The sequence below is a fragment of the Mus musculus genome, chromosome 9, assembly GCF_000001635.26.
Source record: "Mus musculus strain C57BL/6J chromosome 9, GRCm38.p6 C57BL/6J".
NCBI classification, from domain to species: Eukaryota; Metazoa; Chordata; class Mammalia; order Rodentia; family Muridae; genus Mus; species Mus musculus.
In genome coordinates this window covers 45,656,394-45,675,467 of record NC_000075.6, presented here as the reverse complement: position 1 = coordinate 45,675,467, position 19,074 = coordinate 45,656,394, and the positions used below count along the sequence as shown (strand labels likewise).

Below are 19,074 nucleotides of genomic sequence, written 5' to 3'. Positions count from 1 at the left end.
ACAGGACTTGTATCCCAGACACTCTCTAGATAACTCTCATGCCTATGGATCCCAAAGAACGGATTTGGGGAATCCGTGACTTGCACTGTCTCAGAGCCAAGGGGGTAGAGTCTAGTGGCTCACAGGTCTACTGAATTGTTCCTTTAGAATCAGCCTAGCTATAGACTTAGGAGATGCCTGCTGAGAGGATAACATAGCCACCTAGCACCCACCCTGACCTCTGCTGTAGCCACCCATCAGGCGAGCAGGAAAGCTATGGTGGGTCAGTAGCTGAGCTCCAGGCCTCAGGGAGCTAGCAGATGATCTCTTTCCTGTAACTCCACAGAAGCTGGGGTGTGCATTCATGCTCAGGATGGAGCCAGGGTAGTTAGTGTGTGCTTCCTCTGCCCTGGCTTTCAGCTGCTGCTCTCCAGGGTGCCCCTGCTGAGTACCTGGTGGCTTCTTCCTGACATCAGTGGCCCAGTGTAGTCCACCATCCCTGGCCTGAGCCTCCTGTCTAGAAAGCGTGCTGCCTCCTCATGTCTATAGCTGTGGCTTCGTACCCCCAAGGTCAGTGCTGGTTGTCTTTTTCCCTGGAGCTTTTAGCCTTGTGTCCAACCCAATCCTCTACTCTTGTCATTTTTCTTCCAAAGGCCAGGCCCAGTCCCTCTTCCTTGGGCTTCTACACATTGGGGAGTGCCTTCAGCCAGACACCTGTGCCAGCAGCCTAGGAGGCAGGCAGGCTGCAGGCGGGGAGGGACCTACCTTTGACGGCCACGTGGACACTCTGGCTGATGGAAAGCTGTGGCTGGATGAGAACACTGCACAGGTATTCCCCCTCATCCATGCCCTTCTGCACATCCGTCAGCTTGAGAGTCCCATTCTCAAACACCACCTGGCGGTGGTTATCGGGCAGCAGCAGGGCATCCTTGTACCACTTGATGGAGTAGTAGGGGTAGCCAATGACCCTGCAGTTGATGAGTGTGTCCCGCCCGGCGACTGCCGTGATGTTCCTCATTGCCCGGATGCTGGGGGGTCCTGGGGCATGTGGGGGGAAAGAGGAGAGGAGGGGCAGGTGGCGTCATGAACCAATGCCACTTTGTAGTGGGGCTCTTCTCCCTTGCTTGGCCCTGAGACTTCCCCTGGGGCAAGAGACCTTACAGGTGAGGGCAGAGAGGTTGCTTTCTTAGCTAAGTGCAGAGGTCAGGATTGGAGTCACCCACCAGACTCCTAGAACTCACTGTTGTCATTGAAAGATAGTTGTAAACAGCCGTGAGCCACACAGGCCTCTTGCAAGAATCCTGTCCCTTACAAGACTGGGCCAGGTCAATCCATAGCCACCACATGTTGCTTCTTCCAGTCAGGAAAATTGTTTTGCGGGTACCTGAGAACGGGCTGCAAAGTGAGGTTCTGACCATAGTGGCTGGGGGTTGGGAGTATCCTCAGCAGGGCTGACTGACAGGAGGCACCATGGGAGTGGGAGAAGGAAGCTTAGAGGTCACCATTAAGGGACAGTACTGGAGAGCATCATGGAAATCCGGTACTTCAGGTCCCCATCCAGAAGATACAAGAGAGAACTAGAGAGTCTCCCTCCAGGGCCCTATAGCATAGCTCCAGTTCAGAGAGGGACACATGGGCTTGGCCAGGTAGTGGGCTCAGATTTGTCATATGGCGTGGGGGAGCTGACATGGGTGAATTTAGACTGAATCTCCATCTCTACCCCGTCTCTGCCTCAGGACAACTGTTAGCATCCCTGGACCAGTGTCCATTCCTGACACTTTCTCTGTCCTATGTCCTTGGGTTAGAGGTCACTGGTAGGGTCCGGAGAGGACCAGTCAGATCCAGAAGGCTGCAGAGCATCAGGGGGACTACTCTCAGCACGTTAACTTGGAGAACTGACGAAGGGTGTGGTCAATACCTTATGGGCCCTTCTCCTATTCCTGCGGCTGCCTATCTCTGGGAATTACCCAACTCATGGGGGTCCAGTTCTGATGTCACACTCCTGAAGGCTTGAGCCTTGTAGTGAGAACATGATCTCAGGGCCCCTGACTGCCTACATTTCTAGGGACATTTCACGGTTGGCTCAGTGGAGGATGTTGGGAACTCACTAGTATTAAGGTTGAGTATGCCCTATTTCTGTCTTTGTCCTTTCAAGACCCTGCTGGGGGCTGGCAGATGCTAGCAGGTGCGTAGAGCACTGGGGGGCCCAGAGTGATTTGATGGGGCGGATGGGATCGGGAGGATGTGCAGACTAGATTGTGGGAGGGAAGAGGAGGCAGGGGAAAGAAAATGGGGTGGACTGCACCAGACACACACTCACACACAAAAATGGTTGATGGGACTGTGGTGGGCAGGTTAGAGAGAGAGGGAGGGAGAGAGAGGAAAAGAGAGAGAGAGAGAGAGAGAGAGAGAGAGAGAGAGAGAGAGAGAGAGAGAGAGGAGAGAGAGACAGACCTCCACTAAAATCAAAATGACAATTACTAAGAAGCACACAAGAATGACAGTGACCACAAAGATGGCAAAGGAACTCAAAAGCCTATTCTGATATTTAAATGTGGACAGGCACCTCTTACGTTTATTCGCGCCTGATATTCAGCACTGCCCACCGAGTTCCGCGCTGTGCACCGGTACACGCCCCCATCCCGGATCTGGGGACCCGTGACGTTCATGTGGCTGATGGTGGTGCCGTCGGACATGGTGTACTGGTTGGTGCGGTGGCTTCCGTCCCGCACAACGGGCTCGTCGTCCAGGGCCCAGGTGACCGTGGGGGGCGGGGCGCCCTTGGCGGCACACATCAGTGAGAACTGCTCCCCAGGGTTGACCACCTTCTCGCTGAAGGATGAGACGATGCGGGGCGTGCCGTCTGCGGGGAGCGAGGAGCCCCCTTCAGGGTCACTGAGTCACAGAGAGACTATCCCACCAGGCCACCCACCCAGTGAGGGGGAAGGAGGCAAAGTGGCAGCCAGGATAAAGACAAAGAGCTGTCACTGTCACGTGTGGCTAGCACAAACCCACGAGGTGCAATTCTTATGGTGGAGTGAGGAGCCGGGCGGGGGGTGGGGGGTGGGGGGTGGGGGGTGGTCTTTTGAGCAGGTTGCGGGGGCGGGGGTGGGGGTGGGGTGGTCTTTTGAGCAGGTTGCGGGGGCGGGGGTGGGGGTGGGGTGGTCTTTTGAGCAGGTTGCGGGGGCGGGGGTGGGGGTGGGGTGGTCTTTTGAGCAGGTTGCTTTATAGGTGGATGATGAAGATTATTTCTACTTCTTCTGGACATGAAGATTAAATCAATTACTGAATTCAGGATGCTCCTCTGTTTATTAATAAAGACTGCAAGGCTCAGAAGGCATGTGTGGGTGGACTCTAGATGCAGGTGTTGGTGTTGACCGTGCCAAAGACAGGGAGTTAGCATGTTAGCCCGATTCACAGAAGACCTTAAGTGTGTGGTTTAAAATGCAAGTTTCCCAGAGACAGTGGGGGTGATGGGAGTCTGGCTCCAGCCTTAAGCCTCAGCTAACCACAATCTAGGAAGAGACCATTAACTTCATGTCCAACCTTCCTACCACGGAATGTGGGGGTGGAGTTGTCACCTGATCCTCCCTCCTCACAGGATTGGTGTCAGGGATTAAAGAGACATTAAGCACACTGTACTCTGTAAATATGTATGCTTATTATATGCCAATTAAAAAAATATATCTGGATTGGTAGTGTGTGCAGGTTCTTTCAGCCCTCAGGAGGCTGAGCTAGGAGGATGGTCACCAGTTCAAGGTCAGCCTGGTCTACATAGAGAGACCTTGTCTAAAAATAAATGCATAAATAAATAAACAAATAAGAAAGATCAGATAATAAAAGTAGATGCTTGAAATAAAAATAAAAATAAATAAATAAATAAATAAATAAATAGCAGGGCAGATGTCATAGTGTTGTTGATACTCTTCAATGTTACACAGCAAAATGCCGATGTTTACCAGAGATCTGGCCAGCCTGCCCAGCCCTGTCCCTGCCACTAGATGGGAGAGACACTCGTCTAGAACTGGGGAGATCCTGATGCTTGTCTGAGCCTGGGAGTATGTAGTGTCATATGACCTTTGGCCCCCCTCTCTTCTTCCTTCCTTCCCTCTCTAGGCTGGTCCTGCCTTCCTGCTCCACCCCCCGCACCCCGCCTCATTTTTCCATATGTCTGCTCTCCAGAGCCATCCTCTAAGGTGCTAGAATTCTACCCAAGGCAAAGGGTTGGTCCCTCCAAGTGAAAAGGTGAGCTATCTAGTGGGGTGCTCCTAAGGGAGAGGCCCTGAGATGACGGAAAATCCACTTCAAAGGAACCTGCTCTGGGATGGTGTATTTGTTGGGAAGAGCCGTAAGGGACAGGTTGAGGAAGCGTTGGGGCTCACCGTGTACAGCCCTGTGGGTAGAGGAAGGCATGAGGGTTCAGGCTCAGTGCCTGCCCAGCTCTCAGGCCTCAAAGGCCCTACAGTGAGACCCCTTCGTGACAGGCCTGGGATTAGCATCTTTGTGAAGACAGCAATGGTGTTCTCTTATTGCTGTATGGCTTTGTTGTAAAAAGGATCAGCTGCAGAAACAACCTAAGCTTGTTGGAAGGCAGAGTTCCTAACAACCCTGAAAGCCCCTCTCCACTAACGAGCAAGAGGTGTCCCCTCTGTGGTCTCAGCCTGGAGCTGGGGTTCGTGGTGGGGCAAGTGGAGTGTGAGCTTGATTCGGTTCTCATATTTTGGCTAAGCACCTTGCACTGTGTGCAGCGTGCACAAGCACACCCAGAAGTGCTGTGTGAAGGAGCCCGGGTGGTGGCAGCTTTAAGAGGGCAGAGAATAGGGTGGGGAAGGAGACTCCCGGTTAGAGATGGCCCATGGAGAAAAGAATCCAGGTTGGAAAGGATTCAAAAAGTTTAGGGGTTCCTGGCGCCATAGCCTATAGACTCCGAGGAAACTCTTCTACTGAGAAAGTTCTAGTAACTGTTGAGGGCAACGGCAATATATAATAGTACTGTTAAAACCCCTGGTCACTAGACATGCCACCAAAGCCTTGATTCTTCACCTTCAAAATAGAAAATATTAAAAAGGACCTCCATGTAGGACCCTTGTAGAGCTGACACGAGGGCATGGGGCCTGCCTTGTGTGCACTGAGCACTGCACAGACACCCCCCAGGCATATGCAGCTCCTCTCAGGGGACTGCAGATCCACTCTTCCCTGCCACCTGCACCCTCTCACCTTCCAGCACAATGATGGCAAAGTCCTGGGCTGTCTGGGCCTTGCGGGTGGCGAAGCACTGGTAGGCTCCCGAGTGGCTCTTCTGTGCCGAGGAGATGAGCAGAGTCTCATTGCTGAGCCCACGGATGGAGATGGCCTCACCCGGCAGCACCAGTTCTGTGTTGCGGTACCAACGGATGGTGAACTCTGGGGAGCCTGTGAGGGCGCAGGATAGGATGACCGTGCTCCCGATGCCCGTCTTCAGCTTCTTTGGTGTCAGGGTCACATGAAGAGGGTCTGAGTGGGGCCAGGCAGGCACAAAGGGAGGTGGGAGGGAAGAAAAGAATAGGAAGACCTTAACCGTGATGGCATGTGGCTAAATGGACAGAGGCCACAGTCCAGCTCTGCGAACACACCCCTGTGCAATTTAGGACTAGAAAATCCCCTGCTCTGGGCCCCAGTTTACTTACGAGGCACCTGCGGGTAAGACTAGGATTTTCTGTGGGTTCTCTTATTCTGGTAGCCTCTACCTCTCTAAGGTGGGTCTCTCTGTTTAGCCAGAGCTTCAAGGCTCCCTCAGGTTGCCCAGAAGCACGAGACATTGATCTGCATGGCACCCAGAAACCAGAAGGCACACTTTTTCCCTCTCAACAGCCTCTCATACCCATGCCGGCCCCCAGCCCCCTGCTTTCTGCTAGTCTGATGTCCTTTCCATGAACCTGGGGCTCCACCCATCATCCTCTTTGCCAGAATTTCCATGGATACCCTCAAACTCAGCATGGGATTCAAGGCGATGACCCCCAGGCCCCATGCCTTCTCGCTGTCGTGGGGCAGCTCTGGGAGGCCTTCTGTTCTGGCCGCTCGTGATTGCATGTTGGGGACAACCTTCACCTTACATTTCAGGTAAATGCACGCCAACTGTCATGGCTTTCAGGGCTGTGGGGAGGATGTTGAGTCTGGATCTGGCTAGGGAGTTAGAGGTGAGGCTGGAAGGCCAACAGAAGAAGCTTTACTGTGTCTGCGGCCCACCCAAGGGTCTCACGAGAAGGTAGCGGAGGGGGTGGGGCGGAGGGTTACCTCGGCCAAGCTTTACAGCACAGTGGACTCCGCTGAGGATGCAGGAGAATCGCCCTAGATGGATCCTGCCCTCAAACTGGAGTGACCTCAGGTAACTGTCATACTGTTGAGTACAGTATTCAGGGACTCCGGCTGATGCTGCCTGCTACCTAGAGGAGTGTACAGGGAGGGTTCCCAGCTCCCAGCTTCTTGGTTGCCTGGTTGTCAGAAAATTCTGGGTATTCGAGCTCAAAGGAGCCTCCTCTACATCATTCAGATACAGGTTGGATAAAGGAAGCATCAACAGGATGGGTGGTGCAGAGATCACCTAGGGAACTTCCGTGGCATCAGCCCCTCTGCCCTCGCTGCCTCTGCCTGCCCTCTGGGGCTCGTGACAGGAGAGCTCTACAGGGCCTTCCTGCTTTCCGTAGCTCCCTGGACCTCTGGACTCTGCAGTGAAGAACAGGGAAGGACCAGACTCTATATCCACAGCAGCTCTTGGTACAGCTGACGTGGCTGCCTCTGCTCAGTGTCTAGTCTGATGGACCAGGGCCCTTGTCAATTATTATCCTTAAATAGTCTGTCACCTAAAATGGAGACACAGCCCTGCCTTGTGGTACCATCAGTATTGACTCCCTTGGCCTGGCGCAGCCTACCCCCCACAACCCCAGAAGCTCTCTCCCTTTCATAGCTCCCCACAAGACACTCATAGCCTGCTTGACTCCTGGAGAGAAGAAGACCACTGGACAGGAGGTCGCAGATACTACCAATGGCACCAGGACTGAAATGCAGAGCTGGTTTCAAAACAGTGGCCTCTCCAAGCCATAACCTTCCCTCTCAGCCATTAGGAGCCCTTCTTGGGGGCAGCAGGAGGCAGCAGCAAGGCCTGCATGGTCCTGGTATTACATCACACAGAGGATGAGTGAGCCCAGAGGCTCCTAGGGACACAGAGAGAGGCTCCCGACTCACCAATGACTGTGAGGATGCCGTTGGCCTCTGCTGACCCAAAGGTGTTGGTGACCTCACAGATGTAGGTGCCGCTGTCCTCAGTGCGCAGGTCACTGATGGTCAGCCCTGTAATGCGCTTAGCCCAGCGGCTGTCAGCAGGGAGGGGTCTGCCATCTTTGAGCCAGCGGATGGCAGGGATGGGGTAGCCGGAAGCAGCACAGGGCAGCTCTACCGAGTGGCCAGTCCACACTTCCTGGGAGTGGAAGCCATCCAGGATGGTAGGGATGGACTCTGCAGGGTCTGGAAAAACAGAGGGTCAGGAGCTGAGGCCACCCTGGGCAGAGGAAGGGAAGAGTGCAGGGAAGCAGGCCTCCAGACAGAAGCCCCTTGCCCGTGCTTACAGTGAGGTAGCATTTCCAGAGGAGCGCCTGTATCCTCCATGTGTGTGCCTAGACTAGGCTGAGCCCTGAGAACCATGCTTGTGAACCAGGCTCCAGGGATGACCGAGGACAGAAAGAATGACAAGGGAGGACGTGGATGGTCTCTTCACCCTGGACATGAGAGTGGTGGGTATCTGTCTGGGCCTCAAAGCAAACTAGAGATACCCTCCAAATGGGTGAACAGTTGTGGTGCCCTGCCCTTCCTTGAAGTTTTACTTATGAGACTAGTAGCCTCAGTGGCTAAGCCAGCTCTTCAGTCTCTTGCCCAGCCTTCTGCTCAGGCTCAGAGTGACTGGTGCATATCCCAGAGTTCAGAACAGTGTGGGGAGTAACGCAGAGAGAAGCCATCACCTGGGAGACATGAGCCTAGGAGGTGGAAGACCTGGGCCCCAATAAGCAAGATGTCTGTGTCTTTATGGGAGCTCCTGTTTGTTTTCCCAGACCTACTCTTCATGGGTAGGTCCTTCCTGGCCTTCTGTCCCTTGAATCCCAGCTCTGCTGTCAAGGGTCTACCTGTGCTTCTTCTCCGATTACCACCCCTCCCTTTTTTCTTTTTTACACAGGGTCTCTAGTCAATGTTGTATGTCAAGGATAACCTTGACCTTAAAAAAATTGTAGTGTGTGTGCAAGTGTGTATGAATGCATGTGTGTGTGTGTGTGAATGTGTGTGTGTGTGTGTGCACTTTGGAACATGTGGATATGCATATGCCATGGCTCATGTGTTGAAGTCAGAGATCAACTTACAGGAGCTGTTTCTCTCCTTCCACTGTGTGTGTCCTAGGGATCTAACTCAGGTTGTCAGGCTAGGTGGCACCTTTACCCTCTGAGCTATCTCACTGTACCATGATCTTGAATTTCTGATTACCTTGCCTTTACCTCCTGAGTCCTGGGATTACAGGCATGTACCACCATGGCCACTTTATTTTGAGATCAAACCCAGGGCACCCTGTAAGATGAGTAGACACTTTACCAACTGGGTTGTCTCCCCAGCTTTCTCCCAACACACCCTTTTGCTTTTCCCTTCTTTTCTCTTGGCTTAGTAGCCCAGGCTAACCCCCGATGCTTGGCTAGTCTCCTGCCTTACCCTCTTGAGTGCTGGGATTCACAGGCATGTGTCACCAGCTCTGGCCTCAACCCCACCTTTTATGCTGACTCTCCGACCGTTATCTAGGGTCTCTCCCTGGCTGTAGCTTGTTCTATCCTCACCTCCCCAGTCCCCACAAAGGCTAGCTGGGTCGCCCAGACACCCAGCCAGTCTGCTCTGCACAACCAACTCTTTCTCATTGTTCACCAGCCAGCCTCTGTGTCTCTCATGTGCACCCCTCCCTCTCACCGCTGCCACTCTCTCTGGACCCCCACGGAGTTTCCTTCTTTCCTTTCCCTTTCAAACAATTCCTTTCCTTTTAAAGAAAGAAAACAAGTAAAGTTATTGTTTTTTTGAAGAGGTAATATATTCAGGTGCAGAGCTTCAGAAAGTCGAAGAACATAGATGGAAACACAGGGTCTCCCTCAGCCCCTGGCCTCAGCCTGCTGTCTTGCCCCTCGAGGCCACAATTGTGGCTACCTGTCTTTTAATAGCAGCTGCCGCAGGCCAGGCATCCATCTTCCCAGAGGACAGCTAGGCTTTTTGAGGCAATGTTGACCTGTGATGACCCTCCTGTGCCCACTGTGGAGTGGGGTTCCTGGCTGTTGTACCCTCTGTTTCTGGGGGAGGAGGGAGGGCAATAAGCAGGCAGTCAGAAATGAGGGTGTGCCAGCGAGCTGAGTTTGCTGGATAAACTCCACACTGACAGCTTTATAGACTATAGCTGCCTGTGACTTTAGAGAACACAGGTTACTGAGACCAGAGAAGTATAGGGACCAGCTCAGGAGGACATGGCAGACCAGAGCTCTGAAAGCAGCTTGCCCTTGTCCTGGTTCAGCAGCTGGGGCCCCAGATGGAATAATCTAACACGCTGAATGGAGTAAATGGGGGAGCTGCAGACTCACCGCATCAATGGGGGCTGTCAGCTCTTTGCTCTTGTACCTTGGAGAGGAGTCAGGGCAGGAGTCTCTCCCAGAGAGGAACTTTCCAGAGGTGCTTCTCTGTCTCTGCTTATGGCTGGGACCCAGGAGGTCCAAGTGACACATCTACCTGGTCTCTAGACTGCCTTAAGACTTTGGGTGAGTCTCATGACCTCTGCTCTGAGTGTCTCCCCTGCCCAGGGGAGGTGGTTATGACACCACCGTATCTTTTTTTTTTTTTTTTTAGAGATTTATTTTTTATTATGTTTGAGTACACTGTAGCTGTCTTCTGACACACCAGAAGAGGGCATCAGATCTCATTACAGATGGTTGTGCGCCACCATTTGAACTCAAGACCTTCAGAAGAGCAGTCAGTGTTCTTAACCGCCTGGCACCTCCATATCTTACATTTCCGTCCTAGGCAATGCGTGGCAGGCTGTGTGCCACGGTGCCTCACAGACACAGGAGGGGCAGATGCACCGTTGATTGCCAACTGATGCTCATCCCCCTTCCCTCCCGTCCAGATCTGCGGTCCTCTCCCCTCCTCCACCCCAGTGGGAACGGTTGATTGGTTGGGATCAACAGAGCCAGTGCCAGAGAAGAATTACTCAATGTGACACTTAATTGATGCGAAATACACAAATTCCATGGCACAGGGCAGAATTTACAAGCGGAGGGGCCGCCAGGGTGGCTGAGGAGGGGCAGGGTAGGGGGGAGAGAATTAATCACCGAGGCCTAGGCGTGAAATTAAATTCCAGGGGGTGGTAGGGAAAAGAAACCTCTTTCATTACCAGGAAGCAGAGACGTAAAGGGCTATGGCGTGTACACGTGACATCCCAGGGGACTGGGCGCTGCCAGCGTAGGCTCTGGGCTGGGAACGACAGCTCTGCCTGAGGTTGTGGGGCCCCAGGTCAGGCTGCTGGGATGCCCTGTTGTCTGAGCTAAGGCTGGAACCAGGGCACACAGAGTCTGCTCCATGGTTGTCCTGCATTTGCTGGGGAATGGCAATCCGGTTCCACATCCTGTCTGGTCCCTTGTTCTCTGTCTCACGGTGAGGCTCAGACTAAGTCTCTGAGAGGTTGATGCTCTGCTTTGGAGAAGTCTCTAGAAAGCCCCAAGTCATATGGAAGGGGTGTTATCACGGAGGATTCAGGGGAGACTTAGTCTCTTTCTGTAACTGCCCTGTTTGACTTAGAAAACAGAAAAATAGAAAAAGTTCCCTACTCTTATGCCCTGCCTTGGGAATGTGACAGAGACAGGAAGATGGTGTAGGAACCACAGGGCAAAGACACAGACCTCCCTGCCAATGCTGGCTTCTGGAGGCCTGCCAGGCATCAAGTACCACTGAATCCCACATGCCATAGCCAGTGGCCTCCTAACGACTGCCCAGCTAACTGTATTTGCCGTTCTCTTGGACTTCACTGGACGCTTGCTAGTCCAGCTCGCAAAGAGCCTCTGGCCTTCTTGCGTCATCTCCAACCCAGGATGTGGCCCCCTCCTCATCCCCCTCACCTTCACATATGGGGAGCCCTTTCAGGCGCTCATAGGCCTTCGAGACACGGAGCAGGTGCTTCCTGGGGACAGGCTGGGCTTAGGGGCGCAGTAGGGGCAGTGAGCCTGGCAGTCCCCAGCTCCCCTGATGCCTTTCCCTGCCTCCCTCTCAGATCACTTGCGTTTTTTTTTTTTTTTTTTTCAGAGACAAGCAGCTTGCAGCTGCCTTGTCACATCACATCACATCAGGGCCCTGCGTCACTGCAAGGTCTCTCCTCCTCTCCTTGCTGTTCTCTTCCCTCCGGCATCTTCCTTCCTTTCTCCCACTTCCCTTTGTCTTGGTGTGTCTCTCTGGTCTGGGTCTAGGTCTTCTTTCCTATCCTGAACCACTCTCTCTGGGCCCAGGCCTCTCTCCCAGAATTGTCCAGACATCTTTGTATCTGACCTCTGTCCCTTTAGGTGAGGTTTTATCTCCTAGTCCTTAGAGGCACGGTTCCTCCACCGTGCCTTTTACCCAACACGATGGTGTAGGCCTAGAAAGAAAAGCTGGCACAGCCTCCAGCTTCCAGAATCTGTTCTTTTGAGGGACCCCTGCCTAATCCTCACTCCCCACTCCCAAAGCTGTAAGTCTGGCCACCGGCGCACAGAATGAAGGATTTGATGGGGGAGAGCAGAGCAGGACTGCAATAGGAGCTCTCTGTGCCCCCACCCCTGCACTGTGTGAGGAGCATGCAAATGAGATGCAAAGCACCATGCAAACAAGGCTCTGTAATTTGGAAGCAAACCACTCCAACGGAACACACTCTGAGTTGGCTACAGATTCAGAAGTCCTACCACATGGTCTGCGCCATGGCCAAGTGTCATTGTCTCACCACAGACACATGATTTCCCACGGCGCTCCCCAATGCCACAAATGTTTGCTTGGTTTTCACTGGGTGCTAGCCACAGGACCAGACATCAGAGACATGAGGGTCAGACTGGGCAGTCTGGTTATTGCCTCCCGATTCCCGTTTGCTTGATCTTTCTTTCAACTGTGTTAGGCACATGAGACAGGTCCTGAGGGGTCACCTGTCAATGAGGGTTGATGTCCCTAAGCTATAGATGACAGAAACAGACAGAATAGCTGAGTCCTTTTCCAGAGCCTGGAGTGGGGCATGATCCTGTGGTTTTAGCCACCCACAAAGTGAGTTTCTATCAGTTCGTTCTCTCTTTCCATTCCTCCCCATCTCTTCAAGGCAAGGATGTTCAAACTGCTGGTCAACGCCCCCACCCCATCCCCACCCCCAGGAGGCTGTGCTATCCATTCTGTGGGTTGCAACCAGCATTGAAGAAAATTAAAATAGCATGGAATATGACAGAAAACATTGGGGGCTGAGGATGAAGAGTTGGGAGTGTGCTTGCCTAGCATGCGTGGGGTCCTGATTTGACCCTCAACACAGCATACATGTGAAGTGGTGGCACACTTAAAACCCCAGTGCTCAGGAGCTGGGGGCAGCAGGATCAGAAGTTCAAGGGTATCTCTGGGTAAGTCTGAACTACACGAGGCTATGTCTGAGAAGACAAAAAGACAAAACCAAGTCAAACCCCACAAACAACAAAGCCCACACGGCAGAGAGCATCAGAATCGTGGTATGATGATGCGTGCTTATGATCCCAGAACTTGGCAAGCTGAGGCGAGAGGATCACTGCATGTTCCAGGTCAGTGCCTGCTCTAAAAGAAAATCCTCCAACAAAGGACATGTCAGAGCTTGTGCTGACAGTGCAGGGTAATCCCAGAATGCACTGTACAGGTGCCATAAAAACATCTGTCTGTGGATGGATGTCAGAAATTTGGAACCTGCTTGTGGAAAAGGCCTTATAAAGGGATATGTAAACAGCCTTTCCCCCTCTTTTTGCTAGAGTTGGTATGTGGGTGATCTGCAGGCCCTCTCTTGGCTTCAGCAGAAGGGGACCACAGCTGTCGGGGCGGGGGGTGGGGTAGGGGGGGTTGGTGTGTGAACTCTGCTAGGCCTCCCCCTGGCTTGATAGATTAGGCAGGACTCTTGGCTCTCCTTGGGAATATAGAACATGACACAAACCTCACAGGGCTGTGGCGCTGGCCATGTGGCACATGGAGAGCTATGTGGTGCACAGTGAGTAGGATACATACTCCATTTTTCCTCGAACATACAACCACATCCTAGAACAAGAATGTCCTAGAAACATTTATTATAGTCTACTTGCTCTCCAGTGCAGCGAGGCAGCCTCCAAAAAAAGTATACACACACACACACACACTTATACACTCATATGTACTCACACTCAAACACACACACACACAGTCACACACATACACTCACATACTCACATGCATACACTCATATACTTATACACATACACTCACATACTCTCACACACCTACACACACTCACACACACATACACACTCATACATACTCATACACACACTCACAATTCACACACCACACATACAGACAATCACATATACTCACACATTCATATGCACACTCACACATATATACTCACATGCACACACTCACACACATATTCACACACTCACCCACACATACTCATACACATACACTCATACACACAAACACACACACACACACACACTATCACTACCACCAACACAAACAAAACTCCCCCCAAACAGTAAACAAACAAAACTCCCCCAAATCTTTGGGAACACTTAGAGACACAAGGGAATGAAGAACCCTCCTGAAATCTAGGCTCATGATTACTACAGATTTTAACAATGAGTTTCCTGACAAAGATGGCAAGAAGAGGAAGTGGGAACAGTGGCTGTGGGAATGGAGAGGACGCTGAAGTGTGCCTGAGAACCAGAACCTCGGAGGATACTTGGAAACCTTTCAGTCCATCAGGCGAGCCAGGTATGGTCTGACAGTGGCCCCTGGAAAGAGGAAACCTCTAGAAAAGCTTACATCAAGGCTACTCAGCCCAGCTGAAGATTTTCCCAGCGGTATCAATGCCCATGATCATTACTCTTTCTCAGCGTGGATACACAAGGCATCCCATATCCATGGAGGGCCAGCACCCTGGGCAAACGCCTACCTGTCACAGAGAGCCGAGCTCCGTTGCTCTGACGAGTCTCCCCACTGTATTTGTGCTGGGTGATGCAGCGGTAGGTGGAGAGAGCATCTTCCTTCTGCACGTCCGAGATGTACAGTCCACCATGTGATGTGATGAAAAACCTGTTTTCTGGAGACACAACCAGATAGAGTTGGTTAGTTCTGCTGGGACAGCTCTGGCTGGCAGGTGGCCCACTTGGAGCTATCTTGGAAAACCAGGGATGAGTCGAGTGGCCTCACAGATGGGCCATCGCCAATAGACAAGCTTTTCCTTTTTAAGATTAATTTATTTTATGTATTGTTTTTATTTATATGAGTACACTGTCGCTGTCTTCTGACACACCAGAAGAGGGCATCAGATACCATTAGAGATGGTTGTGAGCCACCATGTGGTTGCTGGGAATTGAACTCAGGACCTCTGGAAGAGCAATCAGGGCTCTTAACCACTGAGCCATCTCTCTAGCTCCTAGACAAGACTTTTAGCCACCCACTGACACAATGAAAAGTAAACATGATGATAATTTTTTAGAGTAGTCACTGTGTAGATCAGGCCGGTCGAACTCAGGATCTTCCTAACTCTGGCCCGAAGCACTGAGAATGTAAGTATATGCAAGCCACCTGACAAGGAATCAGGTGCTAGAGTCAGACAGTGAAATCCACCGGGTGTCACCACTTGTTAACTGTGCTATCTTGGGTTTTGCTTAGCCTCCTGAGCCTTAGATGTACAGGTGCAGATACTCCTGCACTGGCTGGATATGTCAAATGTCTGCATACAGGAAGTGATTTTGCAGCGTGGAAGAGCCCTCACATTTCCCACCCTTCCCCATGAGCCTGCAGAAATTCCTCAGTCATTGCTCAGTGACTTGGAATGCTAGGCTCTGTTTTAGAGGAGGAAGCCAACACATATTGAAGTGACTGGCCCGGATTGCAGTCACTGGACCAGAACTTGGGGTTCTGATCCCAGCCTTCTTTATAAGTGTAAGAAAACCTTAAAACCTTTCAGTACTGGGGCTGTAGAGAGGCAGACACAGTCATTACCTGCAGGCCTGAACGGCCATTGAACAGCTCTGGGTTCACTTTGGTACCACTGTCCCAGCCGTTCCTGCCTTACCAGCTGGGAATTGCCAGGGAAGTAGAGTAGACAGGTGGCAGGACCCTCACGTGGTTGCTGCTGTTGCATCTGCCCACAGCAAAATGATTTTCTCTGTGTAGGGTCCCAGCAAACCTTGCCTGACTCTGAGCTGATGAGAGCTGACCTAAGGGAAGATGTGGCCTTGGGATGGGGTATGTCTGGTGGCAGCCTGGGGACTCTGCTCACTGAGTACAGAGGAGAGATCACAAGGACCAACTCGGGTTTTTGCTGTCACACATAGATAATTGTGCTTATCCAGGAAGGATGGGTCAGGGTGGGGAGTGATGTGAGCTCGTCAGCAGGGCACACTCTAGGGGGAGAACTTTTTGTGGATCCCCACATCTGACAAACTGGACCTTATAGAGGTCTGCTTCCCTTTTCTTGGGGCAGAGTCACAGCCCCTCTCCCATCCTAGGCAGTTTAAGCTTCAAATGTGGTTTACTCTATAAGGAATGTTCTGTTATACTTCATGTATGGCCCAAGCACACATTTTGTGTGTGTGTGTGTGTCCACATGCACATGTGTGTGCGCACTCTTGCTCGTAGAGCAGGGGTGTGTGTGTGTGTGTGTGTGTGTCCACATGCACATGTGTGTGCGCACTCTTGCTCGTAGAGCAGGGGACCATGTTGGGTACTGTTCCTCAGCAGCTGTTCATGTCTTGTTATTGTTGTTTGTCTTTAGTTTTCTCTTTTTGAGAAAGTGCCTTGGGGGCTGGAGAGATGGCTCCGGGGTTAAGAGCACTGACTGCTCTTCTGAAGGTCCTGAGTTCAAATCCCAGCAACCACATGGTGGCTCACAATCATCTGTAATGGGATCTGACGCCCTCTTCTGGTGTGTCTGAAGATAGCTACAGTGTACTCACATATAATAAATAAATCTTTAAAAAGAGAGAGAGAAAGTGCCTTGATGACCTGAAACTCCCCACTTGGGCAAGGCTGGCTGGCTAGTGAGCCCTAGGCACCTGCCTGGAACTGGGATTACAAGTGAGTACCACCACACCAGGGCTCTTGTTATTCATGTTCTAGGGGGATTGAACTCGGGCAAACACGCTCCTGAGTGAGCATCTCCCCACTCTAGTTCCGAGCATCCAGAGGTGAGGATGAAACCGGAAGACACTTTCCTCCACAGAGGTCACAAAACTCAGGGTGGACAAGTTTCATGTTCTTGATAATATCTTTGAAAAGGTTTTCTGGGCTTCTTTTGAAAAATTATTTATTGATGTGTGTATGTGTGTGTGTGTGTGTGGTGTATGTATGTGTGTTGTATGTGTGTATGTGGTGTATGGTGTATGTATGTGTATGGTATGTGTGTGTGTTGTGTGTTGTATGGTGTGTGTTGTGTTTGTGTGTGTCTGGTTTCTATGGTGTTTGTGTGGTATATTTGTAGTGTGTATGTATGTGTGTGGTATGTGTGTGTGTGTGTGTGTGTGTGTAGATCAGAGGACAGTTGTGGGAGTCCGTTATCTCCTCCCACCATGTGTGTTGTGGGGACTGAGCTTGCATTGTGAAGCCACACAGCAAGCACACTCACTCCTGTAACTGTTTCACCAGCTCTCCATAGTTATTTCTTCAATATGGCTTTAAATAACTTCATCAATCTGGGCTCTTCTGAATGAATTTTGGTTTAACTACAATTCCCCTAATCACTTCTCCTTCCTTCCTCTGCCTCCCCATCCTTTTCCCTCCCCTCCCTCTCCTCCCCTCCCCTCTCTCCTCCACTTCTTCACAGTGCCCTGGGCTAGCACCAGCCAGTCTCTCTTTGCCAAGTGTGAAGCCTTAATGATCCCGTTCTGCTGATCCAGATAGCAAAGAGCAACACCCCTTTCATGGAAGACACTGTTAACTTTTTTGGTTAGGCAGTGTGACTCAGGAGAGTGATCGATCAGTCAGCTAAAGCCCTGAATTAGCCTTGTGAACCGCTGCTAGTTTCCTTCCCCTGTGGCCGCTCTAACAGGTGGCTCTATGGGTTCACTCTCAGCCTGTCCCAGGGTCTAGCTGCCTCTTGTTGGGAGTTCTCCCATGGACACCTACAGCCTCTTCCTCTAAGTGCCCAGGGAGAGAGGAATCATGGGTTAAGTCAACGAGGGAACAAGGGACTGAATGACTGTCAGCTGTTGAGGAGAAAAACAGACCCCGCCTCCAAACAGACCCCGCCTTCCAACCCACCCCCCACCCCTCACCCCATGTGTTGTGATGTGACATCCTAAAGTCAAGTTCCAAAGCCCTCTGGACAATATGTAATTGGGACTGGGGTGCAGAGCTATGTATGGTGTCACTGTGGATCAGAAGATGAGGAGGAGTGGAGGGGGAAGTCAGGAAAGACATCAAAGCAGTGTTAGCAGCCAGCACGGCCCCCAGCCCTGGTCAGCCTGGATCCTATGGTCCTGGCCTCTAGCACACAAGGACCCATACAGCCCCGTGCTACTGGGATTCTGCACCCAGAGTGGAGGGTGGGTGGGTGATGCTGCTGCTGGTGGGGATCTGAGTTTCTATAGCAACCAGCAGCTGCTGCATCGGATGTTTCCCATCTTTCATTGTCCTCATTTTCCCCTCCTCGCTCCCCCCCCCCCCGTGCATATTTAATTGCAGAAGCAAGTTCGTGTTCTCTTTCTCTCTCTCTCTCTCTCTCTCTCTCTCTCTCTCTCTCTCTCTCTCCCCAGACAGTGTATTTTGCTCCTACTGAAACAAAGGCAGGCTGAAGCCCAGAGACACACACAGTGTGAGAGGGGAAGGGCAAATCAGGGGTATTATGTTAATCCCCTTTGGAGGGGCACTCAGCTGCAGTGGTTTGCATGTTTGAGGAGAATCAAAAGCAGGGTTGAGGGTCCCTGCTGGGGACAGGAGGCTAAAGAAGCCTGTGGAGGAGACCCAGAGTCTTGAACAGTGAGCTGAGCCCAAGATGACATAGCTAAGCTGTAGGCCTCAGCCAGGCCAGGGCTCAACAATATGCTGGCCTCCAATGATATTTGGTGGCCATCTAGCATTAAGGGGCGGTGGCTTGAGATAATCTACATCTTTGGCTCCTCCTTCTGAAAGCAAGCCGAGTCCTTCTGCAGAAAAGGAGTCCAGCTACTCCGTGGCCATTTGGAATGCCTTAGGGGTGGGTGGGGTGTGGATCAATTTTTGGTTGCTACCTTAGTCAGGGGTGCTGATGGCATCAAGCTGGCAGGATCCCAGTTGCTGGGCACCTGAGCAACCGCTGTGGATGCCAGGAGCATCCCGGTGGGTTTATGACGGTGAGTCACCCACTCTGAGGCCAGAAAAGCAGGATGGAGAGCTGTGCTTAAGTATGGACTCTCCTCATCACATGACACCTCTGTCACCATGCTCACGGACATGGAAATGGTGACTGCGGTTAACGGGCCCTTTTCTTCACTATACGCGTCCTGGCCCATGTTGTCATTCTCTTCTTCGGTGGCCTTGACAGAACTTGCACTTTCCTAAGAGTTAAATATTTATTGAACATCTGTTATACACTCGGCAATAAGAGGGTGATGTAGACCTAGGTGCGCAGGCGCGGAGAATGCCCTGGAGAGATGGAGGGAGGGACTAACCAATGTATCCCCAGCCAGGAATTGACAAGGACCACTAGTAACCTTGGGAAGCTGAGCGCTTGGAAAGACCCCACTCTGGGAGGACCAGCTTTGTCCACACCTCAGCCTTGGCTACCTAGCCTGCAGTGGATCTCTGTGACACTGCCACAGCAAAGGGTGTCTTCTCTCAGAGTCTCTGTTTCTT

The 19,074-nt window shown here is 51.8% G+C and overlaps 1 protein-coding gene across 4 annotated transcripts in view; it reads right to left on the bottom strand.

Moving 5' to 3' along the window:
- Positions 1-19,074, bottom strand: part of Dscaml1 (DS cell adhesion molecule like 1) — a 326,281-nt gene that overhangs the window by 78,246 nt on the left and 228,961 nt on the right. For 2 of the 4 annotated variants that reach the window (XM_017313109.1, NM_001081270.2), the window contains exons 4-8: positions 14,189-14,335; positions 7,201-7,479; positions 5,197-5,472; positions 2,546-2,842; positions 745-1,017 (exon numbers count right to left, since the gene is read on the bottom strand). In XM_017313109.1, coding sequence (XP_017168598.1) covers positions 745-1,017; positions 2,546-2,842; positions 5,197-5,472; positions 7,201-7,479; positions 14,189-14,335 — 1,272 coding nt within the window. Of the gene's footprint in view, positions 1-744; positions 1,018-2,545; positions 2,843-5,196; positions 5,473-7,200; positions 7,480-14,188; positions 14,342-19,074 lie in introns of those variants that run through there. The other 2 variants (XM_006509948.2, XM_006509947.2) reach the window with 2 other exon arrangements.